The 17722-nt window shown below is 40.5% G+C and overlaps 1 protein-coding gene across 1 annotated transcript; it reads left to right on the top strand.

Annotated features, from left to right (window-relative positions):
* The first annotated feature begins 4294 nt into the window (after nucleotides 1-4294).
* On the top strand, nucleotides 4295-16786 carry LOC115057801 (cysteine-rich secretory protein LCCL domain-containing 1-like). Its single transcript, XM_029525007.1, has 15 exons — nucleotides 4295-4511; nucleotides 5250-5557; nucleotides 9317-9435; nucleotides 11022-11154; nucleotides 11806-11921; nucleotides 12093-12193; nucleotides 12346-12513; nucleotides 12617-12677; nucleotides 12851-12917; nucleotides 13148-13278; nucleotides 13378-13421; nucleotides 13519-13591; nucleotides 13988-14057; nucleotides 14749-14882; nucleotides 15096-16786. The coding sequence occupies exons 2-15, from the start codon at nucleotides 5294-5296 to the stop codon at nucleotides 15145-15147; spliced, it is 1533 nt and encodes a 510-aa protein (XP_029380867.1). The 5' UTR covers nucleotides 4295-4511; nucleotides 5250-5293; the 3' UTR covers nucleotides 15148-16786.
* Nucleotides 16787-17722: the final 936 nt, after the last annotated feature.

The raw sequence follows: 17722 nt of genomic DNA, 5'->3' as shown, positions 1-17722 counted from the left end.
ACAAATTTTACAATTTCAAAATTTGGATGTTGCAGCTGTGGTAATATAACTTGGGCTGGAGCTAATCATTACTTCCGTATACAAACACAAATACAGCCAATACCAACAGTGAGGGAAAAACAGTTATTCCAAATGTGATGTGGTACCTTGAGCTTTTCTTTTGGTAGTTGTGGCACCAGACAGCTGAGGTGAGAGGAGGCTGGCTGCGAAAGCTGGGAGAGAAGAGAAGACGATTTTGGTTAAAAATCCTCCGTAGGCTGTGACACATGCTCGGAGTTGCGAACTCACCGATGGGCAGCAGAAGTTTGCGCACCATGTCTACTGAGTGAGGATGAGAAGTCTTGTCTCCATCCGCCCGTCGGTAACCCGAACCCTCCCGGTGAGGGCAGAGCTTCGGTTTCCTCGCGGAGAGAGCGAAGAGCCCTGCTGTCCTCTCTGACAGCTCACGGAATTTCCCTCCGGTCCGACGCAAACCTTCACGGTGTTTTTGCTCCACCTTTAGGCTGCAGTCGTTAATCCTCTGAGAAGATTCGCGCTCATTGACGGACGCGGCGTCTGAGCAGGGGCGGTTCAAGCGTGCACGGCGCCCCGGGAGCCCTGCTGTGCCCCGCAACCCTTTAATTAATGTGTAACACGTGGCGTAAACGAGCCAGCGTGTTCAAAACAAAACCGTGCAAATCAACAAGTTGATTGCAAAAGTGTTAGCTGAGTCTGTTCATCATTTTTAAAGGGCCCCCTATTGTGGCAATAAGAAGCACCTTTATTTCTATATTTATTTTTACTTCTGAATGAACAGGGTGAATTATGTGCTAGAGATGGTGCAGAGGGTAGTTCTAGCTCATGGAGGTCCCCTTGTCTTTTGGCTGATAAATCTGATAGCTCAGACTGGTTCTGCGTGGATGTTCGTAAAGTCAATGAGGCCGATTGTTTGCCTCTTCTCCGAGTTGAGGACTGTGTTGATCACGTTTGTGCTGCAAATTTTGTGGTGCAGCTTGGCCTGCTCAAAGGCTGTTTGGACGTGCCACTGACTCCTCAGGCGAAGGAGATCCCTGCCTTCATGACCCCTGACCTGTCCCACACAGATGATGAGAGACCGAAGACAGGTGACATTGTGGGGTCAGTCAGGGTGTGAAGCCTATTTAGTCGGTTGTTGTCGGGGCCCAAGTCAGACTGGTGTACTTATCGTTCCCAGTTCCAGCTGCCATTAGCCCCAGCTGTACCACCTTTGGGGGGATGGCAGGGTATTCTCAAAGTTTTTGGAAATACTTCTCTGCTGTTGCGATAGCGCTCACTGACTTGTTGAGTCATTGTTCTCCGAACTGTGAACGTGCATTTGACTGTGTGAAAAACTTTATTGACTAATGCTCCCTAACCTGCTGCACCAGTCTTTGATCAGCCGTTCAAAATTTCAGAGTTGGGACATTCACGAACGAACCAAATAATACGCCTCTTTAACGATGAACGATGGGAACCGAACTGCAGTTCACAGCCTTTCTATGTTTTTTAATTTCTGTTTCACACACAGTTGCACAGTTGCCTCAAAGTTTTTTGAATAACATCAATCAAAGTTTGTTTTATTTTTTTATTTTTTTACACACCCACATAATTTATACAAAGAGTAAATCCAGTGATCTCACTGTCAGAGCCGAGGGATTTGGTGCAACCTTGTGGAATGATTATGATGAATCCACAGCAATTGTTAAATATGCCTAAACACAGAAAGGCTAATAATAATATAAATCTGTCCTTATCTACAAACAGGATTTTGTAGGCATAGTATGATATTATGAGCTTCATTAAATAGTTTTTTTATCTTATTCTTCAAATAAAGTTTTTACAGTTGTAACACTCGTGATCATACTGTAGTTTACCAAGTTTTATTTTAAGAAAAAAATAATTTTCCAATTGCTTACAGGAGATTGACAATGCATTTTCATGAGAATGGCATTTCACTTATGCTCCCAAACCGCTCTCCTTCCCAGGCCCATCACAAAACTCCTGAACAACACTGTGGATCATAATCTGTGGCTTTCCATTTGGGGAAAAGACAGGGACAGGATGAAAAGATTCAACCAGACCATGGTCAAAGATCTTCATAACAAGTTTAGCTCTCCAGAAAACCTAGCAGAGGCTGCAGCAGCATCACATGACACATCCATTGATGATGCTCTAGTGAAGTATCTGAAGGTGAACATGATGGCAGTGCTCATACCACAAATTGCCAGGGTTTTTCTCAGCTGTTAGGAAAGCTTTCATCAAGCCCTTGTCCTTCACCAAGAGCAACTGTGATTACTAAATCGCACCACATCCTCTTTCCCCAGCACCACATTCATTGCCAAGGAAACCAGACTCTAGTCCTCGTATGGTCAGACCTTACCTCCATCTCCCCCGACCTGTGGTAAGTCAGAGGAGATGGAGAGTCGTCTCCAACGTGGAGAACTGCTTTTTTTCAAGATGAATATCATCGACAGACCTTCCTCACAGTGGCCCTTTTAACACTCAACATTTGACACACTTTGATTGTTAGCACAGACCAGTGTTTGTGTTGTTTTTGCTCACCCTTGTCTAACCACATTTGAGGATTCGATGTCAAAATGTCTGCTGTGATAAAAGTCCAGGGCCAGAAGGTGACTGAGTACTCAATGCTGAGCCCTCACAGGAGTGGTCTGAATTGGATTTCGGAACCTTAATGTGGATTTTGTGCTGCCATGGGTTTACCCTGGGTGCTCCAATTTCCTCCCACTCATTAATGATAAAACCAAAAACAAACCAATAAACCAAAAAAATCGCATTCTTATTTTATCATCTGCTTCAATTTGTACCTTCACAAAGCTGAAACCTGAAATCTGTTCCTGATGGAAAATCTCTGCTCTATCCAAGAGGGGGCAGCATATGATTGTAGAAAAAGACTGTCCTCCATTATCAGGGAGGCTGAAGAATGTCTGTGTATCACAGAATGAGCGTGTGCATGAAGTGCAGACTGTGGTTGGTAATAAAAATAAATCACTAAAGCCTTCAAGTAAAGAATCCTCTGGTCATAATTCTTGTCTAACAGCCCAGCAGACTGCCTAAGGCTGAACTAGGATCATCCCTAAAACATGTTATGCTCCCATTGTGTCCATAATCAAAAAATGTTGCTTACAGGAAGTTTATTTTTGTGTCATAAGAAGAAAGCACAAATCATTTAATCTGACCCTTTTAATGTTTTGACTACTAAGATTTTTTTATGAGTAGAAACAACTTAAGAAGTAGGAATAGAGCTGAGAATTTTTTTGTTTATTAATTAGTTGATCAGTAGTAAGATCTGAAATTAATCTGATAGCCAATACATCTATTTTTCAAGCAGAAATGTGAAACATTACCGCAAGGCATATTCAAACTTTAGAGCATTCCCTACTAGTTTTTGGATAATGCCAAAGTAATTCCCAATCAGCCTCATAATTATGTAATCAAAAAGAAAATTGCAGCTGTCAACCTGCAGCTTAGGTGTTCTCATCATATCCTGGACTGCGGCTTTACTCAGCTGTGTCTGCTGCTGTAGCAGTATCTACTGTGGATATTGATTTGACTGATTGACTGATTTTTTTCTACAGCTCTTTGGCATGTTGAGTAACAAATCCTGAGTCTGTGTAAAGTCCGTGGTCATTTTCAGTATGCAAAGTGTAATTCCTTTTTAGCTTTGATTTGTATGGCTTCATATAAATAACACTTTAAAGGACACGCACAAAGACCCACACAAACATTCAGATCAACCCCCCCCAACAACCTTTGACAGCTGTCGGAGTGTGTGTGAAGGGAAATGAATCAGTGCTTTGTGGTGTGTCACAGGGGAATACAGGTCACCATGATGGCTGCTGCTGCCTCCATTCTCTTTCACTGTCATCACCAACCTCGCTTGATCTCAAGCTCAGGAGGACACATTACTCACACATGCTCAGTGATGACAATTCTTGCAAACACAACACACTAGTATACACGCCAGTTTCTGAAAAACATTTACAAATGACTCCACTACAGACACAACAAACAAAAAGGAAACGCAAACAGCATTTTTAAACCGAATCTTGGATTGAAAAAGTGCAACAGTGGCACCGTGGGTTCGCCCCATCACACCCAAGTCACATCTCTCTCAGGTGCCTCAGTCATGATGCCAAGCTGCAGGGGAGTGGTGTGTGTGTGTGTGTGTGTTTGTGGGGGGTATTTGAGGCGTGGTCCCCCGGGTGGCGAGTTGCCACGCGTAAATATGGCATATAAGCGCAAAATGAGCAGCAGTCCCAGCAGCCAGCGGTCCCAACAGCAGCAGCGCGGAGGGACCTGAGGAATTCAACAGGTACCTATAGACATTTGGGAGCTGTCCGTCTTCCAGCTCGGATCCGACAGCCTGCACTCTTTAATGTGTGATAGATGGAATTCATTGGACTGACTGGAAACGTCAAACCTCTCTGCTTCAGTTCCAACCAATTTTGTCACCTGGAATATTGCACCTGGGAGATATTTTGATCATTCTGAAGGTAAACCCGTTGTATTTTCTTTGCTACATTGTTCTGAGAGACTCACAGTCCAGCTGATAATAGCCTTTTGTTTTTAATGTTTGATATGATAGAAAGAAATGGTTTTGCAATATTTCCACCTTTGCTATCCAGTTTTGGCGTACGAACTTTATCACTAACGCAGTTTAATTTCCGAACGGATCGTTAAATGATTATATATATATATGTGTATATATATATATATGTATATATATATATATATATATATATATATATATATATATATGCCCTATATATAATCCTTTAACGATCCGAACGAGTGAAATCGTGAAATCGTGAAATGCATATGCAGTATGCATCGTGAAATGCATATGCAGTAATAATAATAAGTAAATAATGTGTGATAAATCTCACGCTCTGCAACATAACGTGTGAGGAGTTTACACTGGTGCTACTGTGTGTAATTATGCAGTGACCAACAGATGCACTTGGCCTGGAAGCTGTTCGAGTGGGGACTATAATTATTGCATTATTGAACAAAGGCTGGTGGTAGATTCAATCTACCTTTCTTTGTAAAGCTGCTGAAGATTTATACTCTCTCTGATGTAAATATTAAAGGGTAAAATGGAATTTGTTAGGTCCAATGTGTTCATGCCCTTTTTTCACTGAGCAGAAACCAAAGTAATGCATGCCAGCTTTGTTTTCACTCGCATCCTCTGTCTGAAGTAAATTAAAGTTGACATACTCTCTGTTTTGCAGAGAACAAAAAGTATCCTGCACTCGGCTGAAGCACTTTCCTCATCATGAAGAATCCTCATTGCCTTGGCTGGTTTAGAGCAGCATGCTTGGTCCTGCTCTTGACGCAAACTGTCCTGGCCATGGTCCTCAACAACTCCACACATCTGGAGTCCATCCTGGACAAATACAGGGACAAGGATGAGGAATGGTGGAGGGCTAGGCCACGAGGGAAGCGGGCCATCAGTGAGGGAGACATGCATCTCATTCTGGACCTGCACAACAAGCTGCGGGGTCAGGTCCACCCTCCTGCCTCCAACATGGAGTACATGGTAAGTGCCAAAGACACAACTGGGACACTAGACAACAACTTTTCATTCAACCCAATGAACACATTACACTTGTTTAAATTTCTGAAGAGTGACAAATTCAGTTGCAGACTTTCAGAAGGAGGTTGACTTAAAAAAAAAAAAAAAAAAAACCTCTCCACAACCAGTACTTTCACTATATTGTATTTTCATACTTAATCCTCAGCAGCAGCTTTTTCCAGCTCACTCTTTTGGAGAACTCCTTTTTTAAAATTAACTAAAATTTGCACAAAAAAAAAAAAATCAACCAGAGACATTTTTTTTTTTTACCAAAACCATTAATCCCCTGGCCATCAGTCACACAGCCACAGATACTAAGGAACTATTACTCTATAGAAATGGACAACATGACAGCCCTAAAAGTGAGGCCAAGTGGTCACCTAGATGCCACACATTGGTTTGGAGGCACTGCTTTTTTTTTTTTTACTTTTTTTTTTACTTTAACCAGAGGAAACCATATTTGGAGAGGAAGGTTGACCCAAAGAGGAGTGAGGGCAGGATCTGAGCTGCTCTGTACTCTATCCTGATTGTGTGCTACATTCTGTTGATCACAGTGTAGCCACACCCTCTGCTTTGGGGTCTGTTTTACTCTAAATGAGTTATTTAATTCTTAACTTTTTTCATATGTGTCAATGAAAATATGAAGCAGGACGAATGACATTTCGTAGGAAGGTGTGTCCTTGCGGTATGACAAATCACCAATTCTTTTTGAGAGGAAAACACATTTGTGTAGCTCTGTCAACTAAAGGCAACAGTGTCTTTATGGAAAAAGACAGAAGGAATGAAATGTGCACACCAAAGCCATCGTCTGCACAGCTCCTGCCTCCTGCCTCCTGCTCATTGGGCCTCACTGACCCTGGCCCAGATCCAGCTTTCACCCCCACAGTGTTATCCTGCCCCGTACCTCAACCATCCTGCCCTACCTCCCTTCCTCTATACTATATCACTCTGTTCCTCTCTCTTTTTACTTCCTTGATCTTTAGCCTCAGGTTCCACTTTCAGTCTCTCCTTTCTCCTCCTATCTCCCCATCCATCGCAGCTCACTCAAACCCTGGCCAAGGTCCATGTTATCTTTTATTTGATCCTCCATGCATCTCGTTTTTGGGTGCCACAGTGGTGAATCTATTTCAAACATGTCAAGCACTGTTGTTTGAAGTGCCGGGCACAGAAGTGTAAATGTATGTTATGCACACTAATCCAGTGTTTCTTTAGCAAGGGATACTATTACTGATGATAATGAAGTGGTAGGCAGGGGACTGATGAGGGTCCAGTATTTGGTTTTCAGATTGCACGATCTGGAGGCCTGACGGGCAGCACTTCTATACAGCTCTGACCCCTTGATTTCATACAAAACCCATTCAGCACATGCCTGTAGAGCACTGTTGCGTCCATTAATCCAAAGTATGTCATTTCTTTTGAACCATTTTGCACTCTTTGAATTCCCAAAACATGACTTTTCGTGATCAGCGTATTCCTTTGCATAGAGCTACTTTCAGCACGTTTACTGCCGCTGTACAAATGCACATATTGTACTTAGCGCTGTAGCAGAGGTGGTCCTGGCAGATGGCTGGAAACAAATCTGTATTTTGGGAGCTTAATGCCCTTTGGAATGCAAAGGGAGATTGGTAATTGTTACCAGTGGGCAGTCCATCTTTCCGCTTGCTGGATAATCAGGGAAAAGAATAACAAGACCATGAAGAGAATAATGAGCTGGCACTGATCATAAATGTTGTCTGTAGATTGTTTGCAGTGTTGATACTGAACACATGGTGAATGAGCTCAGTTCGTTTTTTCTACACCTGTTGTTTGGTGTGTAAAGCAAAAGGGCTTGTTGGTTTTGATGTCAAAAAAGTCAAAAAACACTTGAAGCAACTTTAGGCCTTTATTAAAAGATGATTGTGTGAAGCATCCTTTATTGATGAGATGAGACAAAAAAAGAACAATAGTGCCAAAGTCAAGCTACCTTACTAATAACGCCCCACTGACACTGATACATGCTCGTACATTATGTACTTCATGTTAAGGATGGATCATACTGTTTCGACACTGAAAACTTTTTAAAGGAAAGCGGGCATGTATTCAAAAGTGATATTTTACAACAGAAATATGACCAAATTGAGATTAAATTAACCCTGGGAAATTCAGCAAGCAAGACTTAAGATATAACAACCTGAAGAACCACCAGCTCAGATGTGTATGAAGTGAGCTATACAGGTATCAGACTCCTCAGTAATACCAATACCAATACCAAAACGACACACCGGGTTTTGTGTTACTGTTGACAAACCTCAATCTCCCAGTACAGCTGGACTTCTTTACTAACCAGTGGAGTCACCCCCTAACGGGTTAGGGTTGGAATGCAGGTTTAAGGCTCTTCAGTATTGGCTTCAGGGCAGCATGGCCGCATAGTGGCTAGCACTGTTGTCTCACACAGCAAGAATGCTGTTGGTTTGGTTCCCGGCCTGGGGCCTTTCTGTGTGGATTTTGCATGTTCTCACCATGCTTGCGTGGGTTTCCTCCGAGTAGTCCAGCCCGGGAACCAAACCTTTGATATGTTTGTGCTATGAGAACAAACAAACAGAATAACAAAATATGGAAGATTCTAGCTAATAACCACTGCATCGCATAATAGTTGTGCAAAAAAAAACAACACACAGGCCCCTGTGTTGGTATCTCAGTCTGAGATTTTGAACTAAAGAGTCAAAATATCACCCCTCCAACCAGTCCTGAAGAATGAGCAGTACCGGTAAATGGGAAACAGCATAACACTAATGCACTGTGTTGGCCCTACCAAGCATATGGAACACATTATGGTGGTCAGTCAGAGCAGTTACAGTGCCACACTCGAGTATTATCCTATTAGTTTTGACATGTGATAGCCATAATACAACCAAACAGCATGCTAGCAGCAGAGCACGCTGCACCGATTCTTCTACCTCCCCAATCCTTAATTAACCTTGCTATAACCTTTCAATTGCTCATTCTTATACCTACTTTTCTGCTTGCAAAACAAAAGGCCTGTGAATAGGTTTCTGGTATTTTGACTGTAATTGAGTTCAATTCGGTCAAGTTTTTACTGTAAAGATGGCATCAGGCCCGTTAACAAAGACTCTATTTTGGAAGCTTTTTTTTTTTTTTTCTAGCTTGTTTTATGAGACCAAAACGTACTGGAAACAAGCTATCAAGCAACCACACAGAATAGTAGCATAAAGCTGCAAGTTGCTGTGCTGTGGTGATACCACTGTGTTTCCCTTTGTTCTCTGCGCGTAAGGGAGTAAGTGTGTGTGTTTAATAGGAGAGGCCTAGTTTTGACTATACCGTGTTAAATTTGTGAGGGGCATGCACACAACCACAGAGCTTAAAAAGGAAGAGTGGATTCATCTTTCAGGTTCATTTTGCCTCAAGTATAAATGTATAGTTGCATTAAATTTAGTTTCAATGGAATTTATGATATATAAGCTTCTTCAAAGAGAATGATGAGCTGTCGGAAAAAAAAATGTAATGAGTAGTAATTAAGGCCACAACTGTGGTAAGCGGCCCCCTTAAATTGGGAAGGTGAAAAGAGTTTCAGGTCTGCAAAGATCTCTCAGGGCATAGCTGCTCTGGACTCAAGCTCTAACCTAAGAAAAACAAACCTATAGAGCATCCTGCGCCAAATAAGTTTTTAACCAAGAACCTGTATGTTGTTCTCACTCCCTCTCTCTCTCCCTTGGTGCTCTTCAGGTATGGGATTATGAGTTAGAGAGGAGCGCAGAGCACTGGGCACATACCTGCCGATGGGAGCATGGACCGAGCCACATGTTGACACAAATAGGCCAAAACCTTGGAGCACACTGGGGCAGGTGTGTATGTCGGTGTTGGTGTTGCAGAAGAAAAGTGTAGTGTGTCTGTTTAAATTGTGGTACGTATAGGCTATAAATGTGTTCTCAGCTCAGGATGGTGATGTTCATGAATTAGCAGTTTGTGGACATTTACAGTTGCACAAATCGCTGCTTTAGTTTGACTTATTGTTAGGTGATTGCAGGCTACCACTTGTAAGCTATCTTCAGGTTTCCCACAGACAAACACGCACACAACAATGTCTGACTGATTCATTTTTAGCTCTCAAGTTTGACACACTATGAAATTGTGATTATCCTATTATCTCATATCCTACTGCATGCATTTCCTAGACCAACCAAAATATCTAAAAAAACAACAATAATTGGCAATAGCATACTCTTCATATATACATCACCCATGTTAGACAGAAAGATACAATAAAAGTCTGTCAAAGTCAAATAAAAGACAACAGATTCCTTCACTAATATAAACACATCAAAACAAAAATAATAAAGAAAATGATTGACAACATGTACAGAGTTACAGCATGCTGGTTTACCAAGCTAGCAAATTAGTCTCACTGCTCTCATTGATATTGACACCACGATACTGATGAACCCACTGTACAATACGTATACAATACAATAGGTACAATACCTGACACACACACACAGTAATTAGAATGGCAGTAGAGCTCATATATCCACCAAGGCCGAACCATCACATGGGTCTTTTGTTCTCAAATGCAGTTTTACTCATTTATTGTCTTTAATTGTTATTGTCTCTCCACTAAACTTCTGTGTAGTTTTAATACTTGTGTGAAATGATAACATCTGCATTAACTGTTTTATCCGAAATCTTAAAAAAAAAACAAACAAACAAACAAACAAAAAAAAAACAAAAACAAAAACAAAACGTTAGCAAGTTACTTTAGCTAATCCTGCCACCACCCACATGGTCCTGCCTTGCTACCTTCAGGTAGATGAAGGGATCTAATGAAGTGAAGGATGGCTGTAAATCTGGTTTAACACAGCTGTTTGCAGTAGCTGTAAAATATGCCGGCATTCCTGCTTTAGACACAATTACCTTTTAAATTGCTAATTTAAAAACCTCTACTGCCCAGAGAGCAATTAGTTAAAATGGTTCATATCTGGCTTTGCAGAACTTTTGCTCCAATTTATTTTAGTTTTTTGATAAACATCACCAAAGGCACAGCAGATTGACGTTGCAACAGGAACAGATTTCACTCTCAGTTCTAAATCTGAGAAATACCAGCAACCCACTTTGCGCTGCCTGACCTGAATCCACCGCACCATGCAGTTTGCACCATAAGCCTAACCCACATACAGAATTCAGCCTGATTAACTGAAAACACCTGTATGTTTATGAAGGAGTTTTAATGGTCTATAGTGTGTAAATTACACACTATAGACCATGAGAGTGTACATATTCTCATTTTGATCGCTTTCCATTTATGTAAAGGAGTTATCCAAGAAATTTACCAAGAGTGTTTATATGCTGTGGCATTTTATCTGTATATTTATTGTCTAACAATCTTCGATGAGAGAGTTAGAAGATGTGTAAAACACCTTTCCTGTTGGTTTAGGGATCGCCCCCCAACCTACCATGTCCAGGCCTGGTATGATGAAGTGAGATACTACAGTTACCCCTACTCCCAGGAGTGTAACCCACATTGCCCATTCAGATGTTCAGGCCCTGTGTGCACTCACTACACTCAGGTAAACAGCCTTTACATTTATTTAGGTCTTCAAATCTTTAACCTTTGATAGTGGTTTTGATGTTGAACTAAACAATTTCCTTGATATGATTATTTACTAATACATAGCTTGCTTGCATTTAAACTAATAAAATAGCTATACAACAGCTGGTGTTGATCCAAATTCATTTTACAGACTGATAGTTCAGGCATGGCCACCAATAGCATCAGATCGGAGATACCCTGTCACAACTGTAACAGTATCTAAAACTAAATATGAACCCAAGCCAAAAGCCACATGGAAAGTTTGAAACAATTTCCGATGTGCTGTCCTCATGCCTCCGAATTTTGCTAGGAGTCAAGGGAATTCATACCCACACTGTTAACCAGTCCTTTTGAACATTGGATGATCAGGCAATTTTTATCCTGTGTGTTTCTTATTGTTGCTGCTCTAGTTTCCGACAAAATAACAAACAATATGTTCAAATTTTTTTGTTAACAGTTTTCTCATCGTTTTTTAAAAAGATAAGGGAGGACTTTTCCCTGTTAGCCCATGTAAACAAGCTCTCCCTGCCCATGGAGAGAGAGCTTTGTTTCACCTACAAGTTCAATTCAAGACTTAATGTGAAAAGACCATGGTGCGCTTTATTTTCGTTGTGTGTTTGAATTTCAGTTGGTGTGGGCTACCAGTAATCGTATTGGGTGCGCCATCAATGTATGTTACAACATGAACGTGTGGGGAATGATTTGGGCCAAAGCTGTGTATCTGGTCTGCAACTACTCTCCTCCGTAAGTTTCCACTTGTTTCAGTAAGATGACACCACTTCCTTAATCATATTTTCAGTGAGGTCCATTGAAACCGGACCATCATGCCGCCATAGCACTTAATGTGTTGTGGTTCTGTGAAGTGACAGGTATCAGGATTTCTGCTAAAAACTGCATGTTCTGATTATATTTAAGGGGGAACTGGTGGGGTCACGCTCCCTATAAATATGGAACGCCCTGCTCTGCTTGTCCTGCCAGCTATGCAGGAGGCTGCAGGGACAACCTGTGCTACAAAGGTGAGTTAAGACCTGCCTTGTGGTTGAATTCCCCCTTAAATTACAGTACATTACACCCACACAACTTAATTATACAGAGCAAGTACCCCAATTTTATTTTCATCAAGGCCTTGAGTGAAAACATCCAGCTAACACGGCGTTCATGTTTTCAGATGGGGGTGTGGATAAACGTCCACCTCCAGAGATTGAGGAGACCAACTACATTGAACCTGATCCCGAATCAGTAAGGGACAGAGAGCCCCAACCCAGGGCCCAGTCTCCAGAGCCCTCACCCGGTGACAACCCAGACAGAAACCAGGTTGTCAGCACAGAGCAGATGTGTAAGGAGTGCTCCTATGATACCCCATCTCTAAATGAACCACCCAAGAATATTTACCTTACCCATTATGAGCAAAGTTAACATTCCTGTGTTGTTTATTTTAGGCCAACAGGTCAACTGTGACACTAAGCTGAGAGATCAGTGTAAGGGAACAACCTGTAACAGGTGAATGCTGATGAACAGACTGATAATCCAACTGATGAACAAAAACTATCGTACAGATTATGCAGGTTTTATTTGCCATACCTTGCTCACCTTGGCACCAGAGAATTGATTGTTTCCATGCATGCGTTCAGTTGCAAAATGTTGTTCATGATATCGTTCTGTATCATCTGTAGATATGAGTGCCCACCTGGTTGCTTGGACAGACCTGGAAAAGTAGTTGGGACGGGACATTATGACATGGTAAATGATCCTGTGTTATATGCCAGGACTCCAGACACTCGCACAGAATAAAGGCATGCGTACTAGGCTAACTGTTGACTCTAAAAGGTGTGAATGTTAGTTTGTCCGTATATGTCAACCCGGTGATTCCAAATACAATGTGGTGCCAAAATACATCTACTCATGTTTATGTATCCAAACTTAGGTTATATCTTGCCGCGCACACTTTCCTGTGTTTGTGTTCACTACAGCAATCCAGTGTGTGTGGAGCTGCATTACATTCCGGTGTTATTGACAATGATGGCGGATGGCTGGATGTGACCAGGCTGGGCAGAAAACTGCAGTTCACTAAATCATACAAGAATGGTATTCAATCATTCGGGTATGAACCGGTCACGTTAAAAAGCATACATATAGTCAAGAGTGTATGTTTCTGCCCATCATGAACTAGTGATGCACAGAGCTCTCTTCAATTTCACAGGAAAAACAAAAGTGCAAATTCCTTCAAAGTTGAGTCAGTGCCTGGTAAGACCCAGACACCTCTCATTATTACAGAAACAGATGATGTTCAACAGGTACAGAAACACTGAAGGGTCAGTTTGCTGTTTTGCTTTTCTCCCAGTCAAGTCAGTGACATGTGATACCACCATGGCACTTTTCTGCCCTTTCAAGAAACCGCTTCGACACTGTCCCAGGTAACGCTCAGCTGTTTGAATTAAACCACAGTGGTCAGGTTAATGTCTCAGTGGGAGAGATGAGCAGTTTGGCCGATGTGATCATTCAGATCCATTGTAACGCAGAAACTCATAGCATTAGTAAGCAATGACACAATAAGCCATCCTCCTAACTTTTTATACCTTGACAAATTTTTTTTGTAATGTTAATAGTTTAGTTTTAGTTACACCAAGGAGCATGTGTCATATTTCTACACAGCAGGAAGGAATGTGTTCATAATATTTTTATACCCAAGACAATGGCTCTGAAGATTTGATTTGATTGGATAATCAAAAGATATTTTAGTTCCAGTGTCTTGACTGAAAACATCTCTTGACCTTATCTGTGCTCTGTTTTTTTGGTTTGCTTTTTAACAGGTTGTATTGTCCTAGGAACTGTTTGCGTGACAGTCGAACTCGAGTCATTGGGACAAAGTTTTATTCAGATGTAAGTTTCATCTTTGTAATTAATCAAATTGCTCATGGCTTGATTTCATTGTACTTAAGTAAGGCATTGCATTAGTGATCTATGTCAAATTTACTTTTAAATGTACATCTTAAAGTAATGCTCTTCGTTAATTCTCTTTATTTGCAAATGCACGTCTTTTTTTTCTGAAATTACAAATGTGTGCTGTGGAAAATGTGAGTGGCCTACTAATCCTTTTCACAGAACACATTTTGAAGTGCCATTGCATATTTAACTAACATTAATTATTTATGAATTTGATTCCCCTGTAAATAAAAGAAAATAAAAAGATATATTCATGGCAGGTATATGAAACCTGATTGAATTGCATATATATTCATATCTACTGGATTGTAGTATAGATTTGAATTTAAAAAACTTTCAAAAATCCATTCAAATACACACCCAGGCAGACAATAATATTCAAGTTATACACTGATATTACATTTTTAATAACAGGTAAACAAGACTTTCTCTTGTCAAGAAACCATCACCAACACCAGCTGCTACTGAGAAATCATGTTTATCAGCTGAGAAAGCTTACAAACAGCAAAATTACACTTTTACCACTTTAGACTCAACCCATTGTCTTGAAGGCATTGTTTCTCTGTTCGTGATGCCACTGCAAGTCCCCACAGTTTGATAATACCAAGTTTTGGCCTGCTTTGTCCAGAAATCCGGTATCTGCAGAGCAGCCATTCATGCTGGAGTGATCCAGAATGAGTCTGGAGGTTACCTTGATGTAATGTCAGTGGACAAAAGGAGGCAGTATGGCGGCAGTTCCCAGAATGGCATCACCTCAGAGAGGTATAATTCAAAATATATGTTGTCAATATTTAGATAACATTTCTTGAGTCACAAAATTTTTCCAATTGATTCCAGACATGATAAAATGTAATGGTTGGTCAATGAATGAATTTTAGCCTTTTATTTCATGTGAAAATACATGTTTGTATCAAAATGAAGAAAAACAGCTAACTATATAACATCGCTCTCCTCTCCCTGCTCTTCTTCTTCCAGCCTAGTGAACCCAACAGGAGGGAAAGCCTTCAGAGTATTTGCAGTCATCTGAAAAACCGCTCTCAAAGGGCAGAGCACTGTTAAACATGGCCACTTCATCTCCAGCTAACCCACTGATTACCATCTTACTACCGTCTATCTGTAATTACATTCACTCCGACAGTAAATAATTTTGCTTTTTGGTGTGGCATGACTTGATGAGGCGTCCCTTCTCAGTTTGGTCATGAACCCTACAATAGCTCAGCAAAGGACATTTGGTGAATCATGATCTTGGATGGCTTTTGCCATACATCTGTCCATAGCTTACCATAATCGTCACATTGGACGACCTTGCTGACATGATAGCATGACATCATGTTTTTTTAACACTTAAACTTAAGTATTATCTGCACCACCAGATTCAGCACCACTCCAGCAGCCTCTTGCAATTTCACTTGGTAAATATTCCAACAGAGCCCCAAACCAGACTTTAAATAAAATTACACAAAAAAAGATTTTATAGATTATGAATAAAAAAAATGAGATTTGATGAATAATTATGGGTCAGAATTAAATAGATGAATAAATGAATTAACACAAATGTATCTCATTTTATGCCATGCATGTTTCACTTCCAACTCAACATGTAGCATTTTATCAAATTATAACTAGGATATTTTCATGGGTGTGTTGTGATTAATGCGGGTCCAGGCAGTGACCTCACAAAGTTTTAGAAGGCTCAGTGTCTGAATACAGTACAGGCTATGAGCATTTTTCTGTGTACTGAGACCTTTGATACTTTAACAGCATTAACACAGAATAATCAAACATACACTTTTTACAGTATGGGACCATTCAAGTTCAGATGCCCATGGTCACTATGGTAAGTGTTGTGGAAAGCCGATAACCTTGAGTTTGAGCAGCAGTCAACAGTCAGTTTGTATTGAATGCATAAAGATGCAAATAAAAGCCACTCTATCATTCATGCTTGGCTAGCACTACTTAGACGTAGCATTAGGCTACGGCTATTAGCAGTAAGCAAGCCGATCACCATGGAGAATATATTTTCCCTTAGAGGAAAATGCCTTTGATTTCATACTCTTCTGATCTCCCCACTGATCCAAGCTGTCCAGCAGCAGCGCATGCGGCAGGAATCTGTTTTTTAATATCCTATTAGTTTTTGTCCAGTTAATCAGACCATGCCCTTGTGCATATTTAAGATAAATCAGACCATTCACTCAAGGAATAGCATTTTGTTTGCTATATCTAATTCCTGTTCAGTCTGGCTTGGGACGTCTTATAACCTCCATTTTCATCACAGCAGCTATATATAGCCTAGCAGCAATGCAAGCAGTAAAATTCTGATTGTATATTTTTGTACATAATGTTGTTGTAAATAATGCTAGGCATGTATATGCTTGCTCCTATTGCCTTTTTCATTTAGATTTCATTTAGATTTCTAATGTATTACCAGCCTCATAATTCAAACAAGCAACCAGTGCATGCAAAACATATATTTATCACTCAAGAATTGAATTCCATTAAGGACAAGTGCCACCATAATTCATAATAATCAATGTATTCACACATTTGTAAATATTGTATAAGTAACATATTGTTGTATTTTATTCTGCATTTCTCAGCTTTGTTTATAGGAATTTATAAATGGAGCCTGGCTGGCCAGGAACATGCATGGCAGAATTATAATTAAAATACTTGGAAATACAATTAAAATGTTTTTTTTTATTTCATTATAATTGTTATTGTTTGTTATTTTGGACTGTATTAAATAATATTTGCTTCCAAATTGGTAACCTTTATTGGCCTGCTCAAAATTGTCGTCTCAGAAAATACTATGCCATCACTATCACATCTTGGCTGAGTGGTGTTACTATTATCACTCCCTACAGCTTTCAGGTTTCCTGACAAATCCAGGCATTAATACTTAAGCAGTGTCTCAATTTCAGCTACTGATTTATTTATTTATTTATTTTTATTTTTAATAAGGTTTTGGGTGTTTCCAGGAACTGTGGGGGAACAGAGAGAAAGAGAAATCTACCCCTTTCAAGTCCAGAGAGATCTTATCGACCAGAGCAAAAGGCAAGAAAAGTTGGCAGCTCAATCAAAATAGTAGATGAATTAAAAATGTTCATGTCCTGTCAATCTAACAGACATTTCAAAGATAACGAATCTCAGTTCAGGAGTACAGACTCTGGATTCAAGAGTCACAACATTCTGCATTCTCGGAAACAAGAATTCTTATCTCGTATTCCATTAATGGACGTGACACTTCAAACCATTATAACACTATATGTGTCCCTGATGTCTTTTATATTAGTGGAGTTTCATCTCAGCTCTGTGAGTTAACTGTTTTTAAGGTGCTCAGACCTCTCACTGTGCCAGCGGCTGTATAAACAAAGACCAACTTTGTGTTTTGTTTATCTCAATCTCTCAGCTCCCCAGGATGCATTTCCGCTCCTTGCTCTGAACAGGCACAGATGTGGTGAGGCGCCAGCCCCATTCCCCATCGGTCACCTCTAAACACACATTAAGAACCACACACCTAAACAGAGGGCAGAAACACTAAGACACTGTTCACCTGTTTCAACGTTACGTTTGCAGCGTTCTGCTAAAACTACATGACCGTA

This window comes from Echeneis naucrates, chromosome 17, assembly GCF_900963305.1.
Source record: "Echeneis naucrates chromosome 17, fEcheNa1.1, whole genome shotgun sequence".
NCBI classification, from domain to species: Eukaryota; Metazoa; Chordata; class Actinopteri; order Carangiformes; family Echeneidae; genus Echeneis; species Echeneis naucrates.
The sequence above is the reverse complement of the archived record's forward strand: the minus strand, read 5'-3'. Positions and strand labels throughout refer to the sequence as shown.

Coding starts and splice junctions, on each gene's coding strand:
- LOC115057801 (XM_029525007.1), top strand. CDS start 5,294: ATGAAGAATCCTCATTGCCTTGGCTGGTTTAGAGCAGCATGCTTGGTC. Junction 11,155..11,805: donor TGTGCACTCACTACACTCAG/GTAAACAGCCTT, acceptor TTTGAATTTCAG/TTGGTGTGGGCTACCAGTAA. Junction 13,422..13,518: donor CAAAGTTGAGTCAGTGCCTG/GTAAGACCCAGA, acceptor CTTTTCTCCCAG/TCAAGTCAGTGACATGTGAT.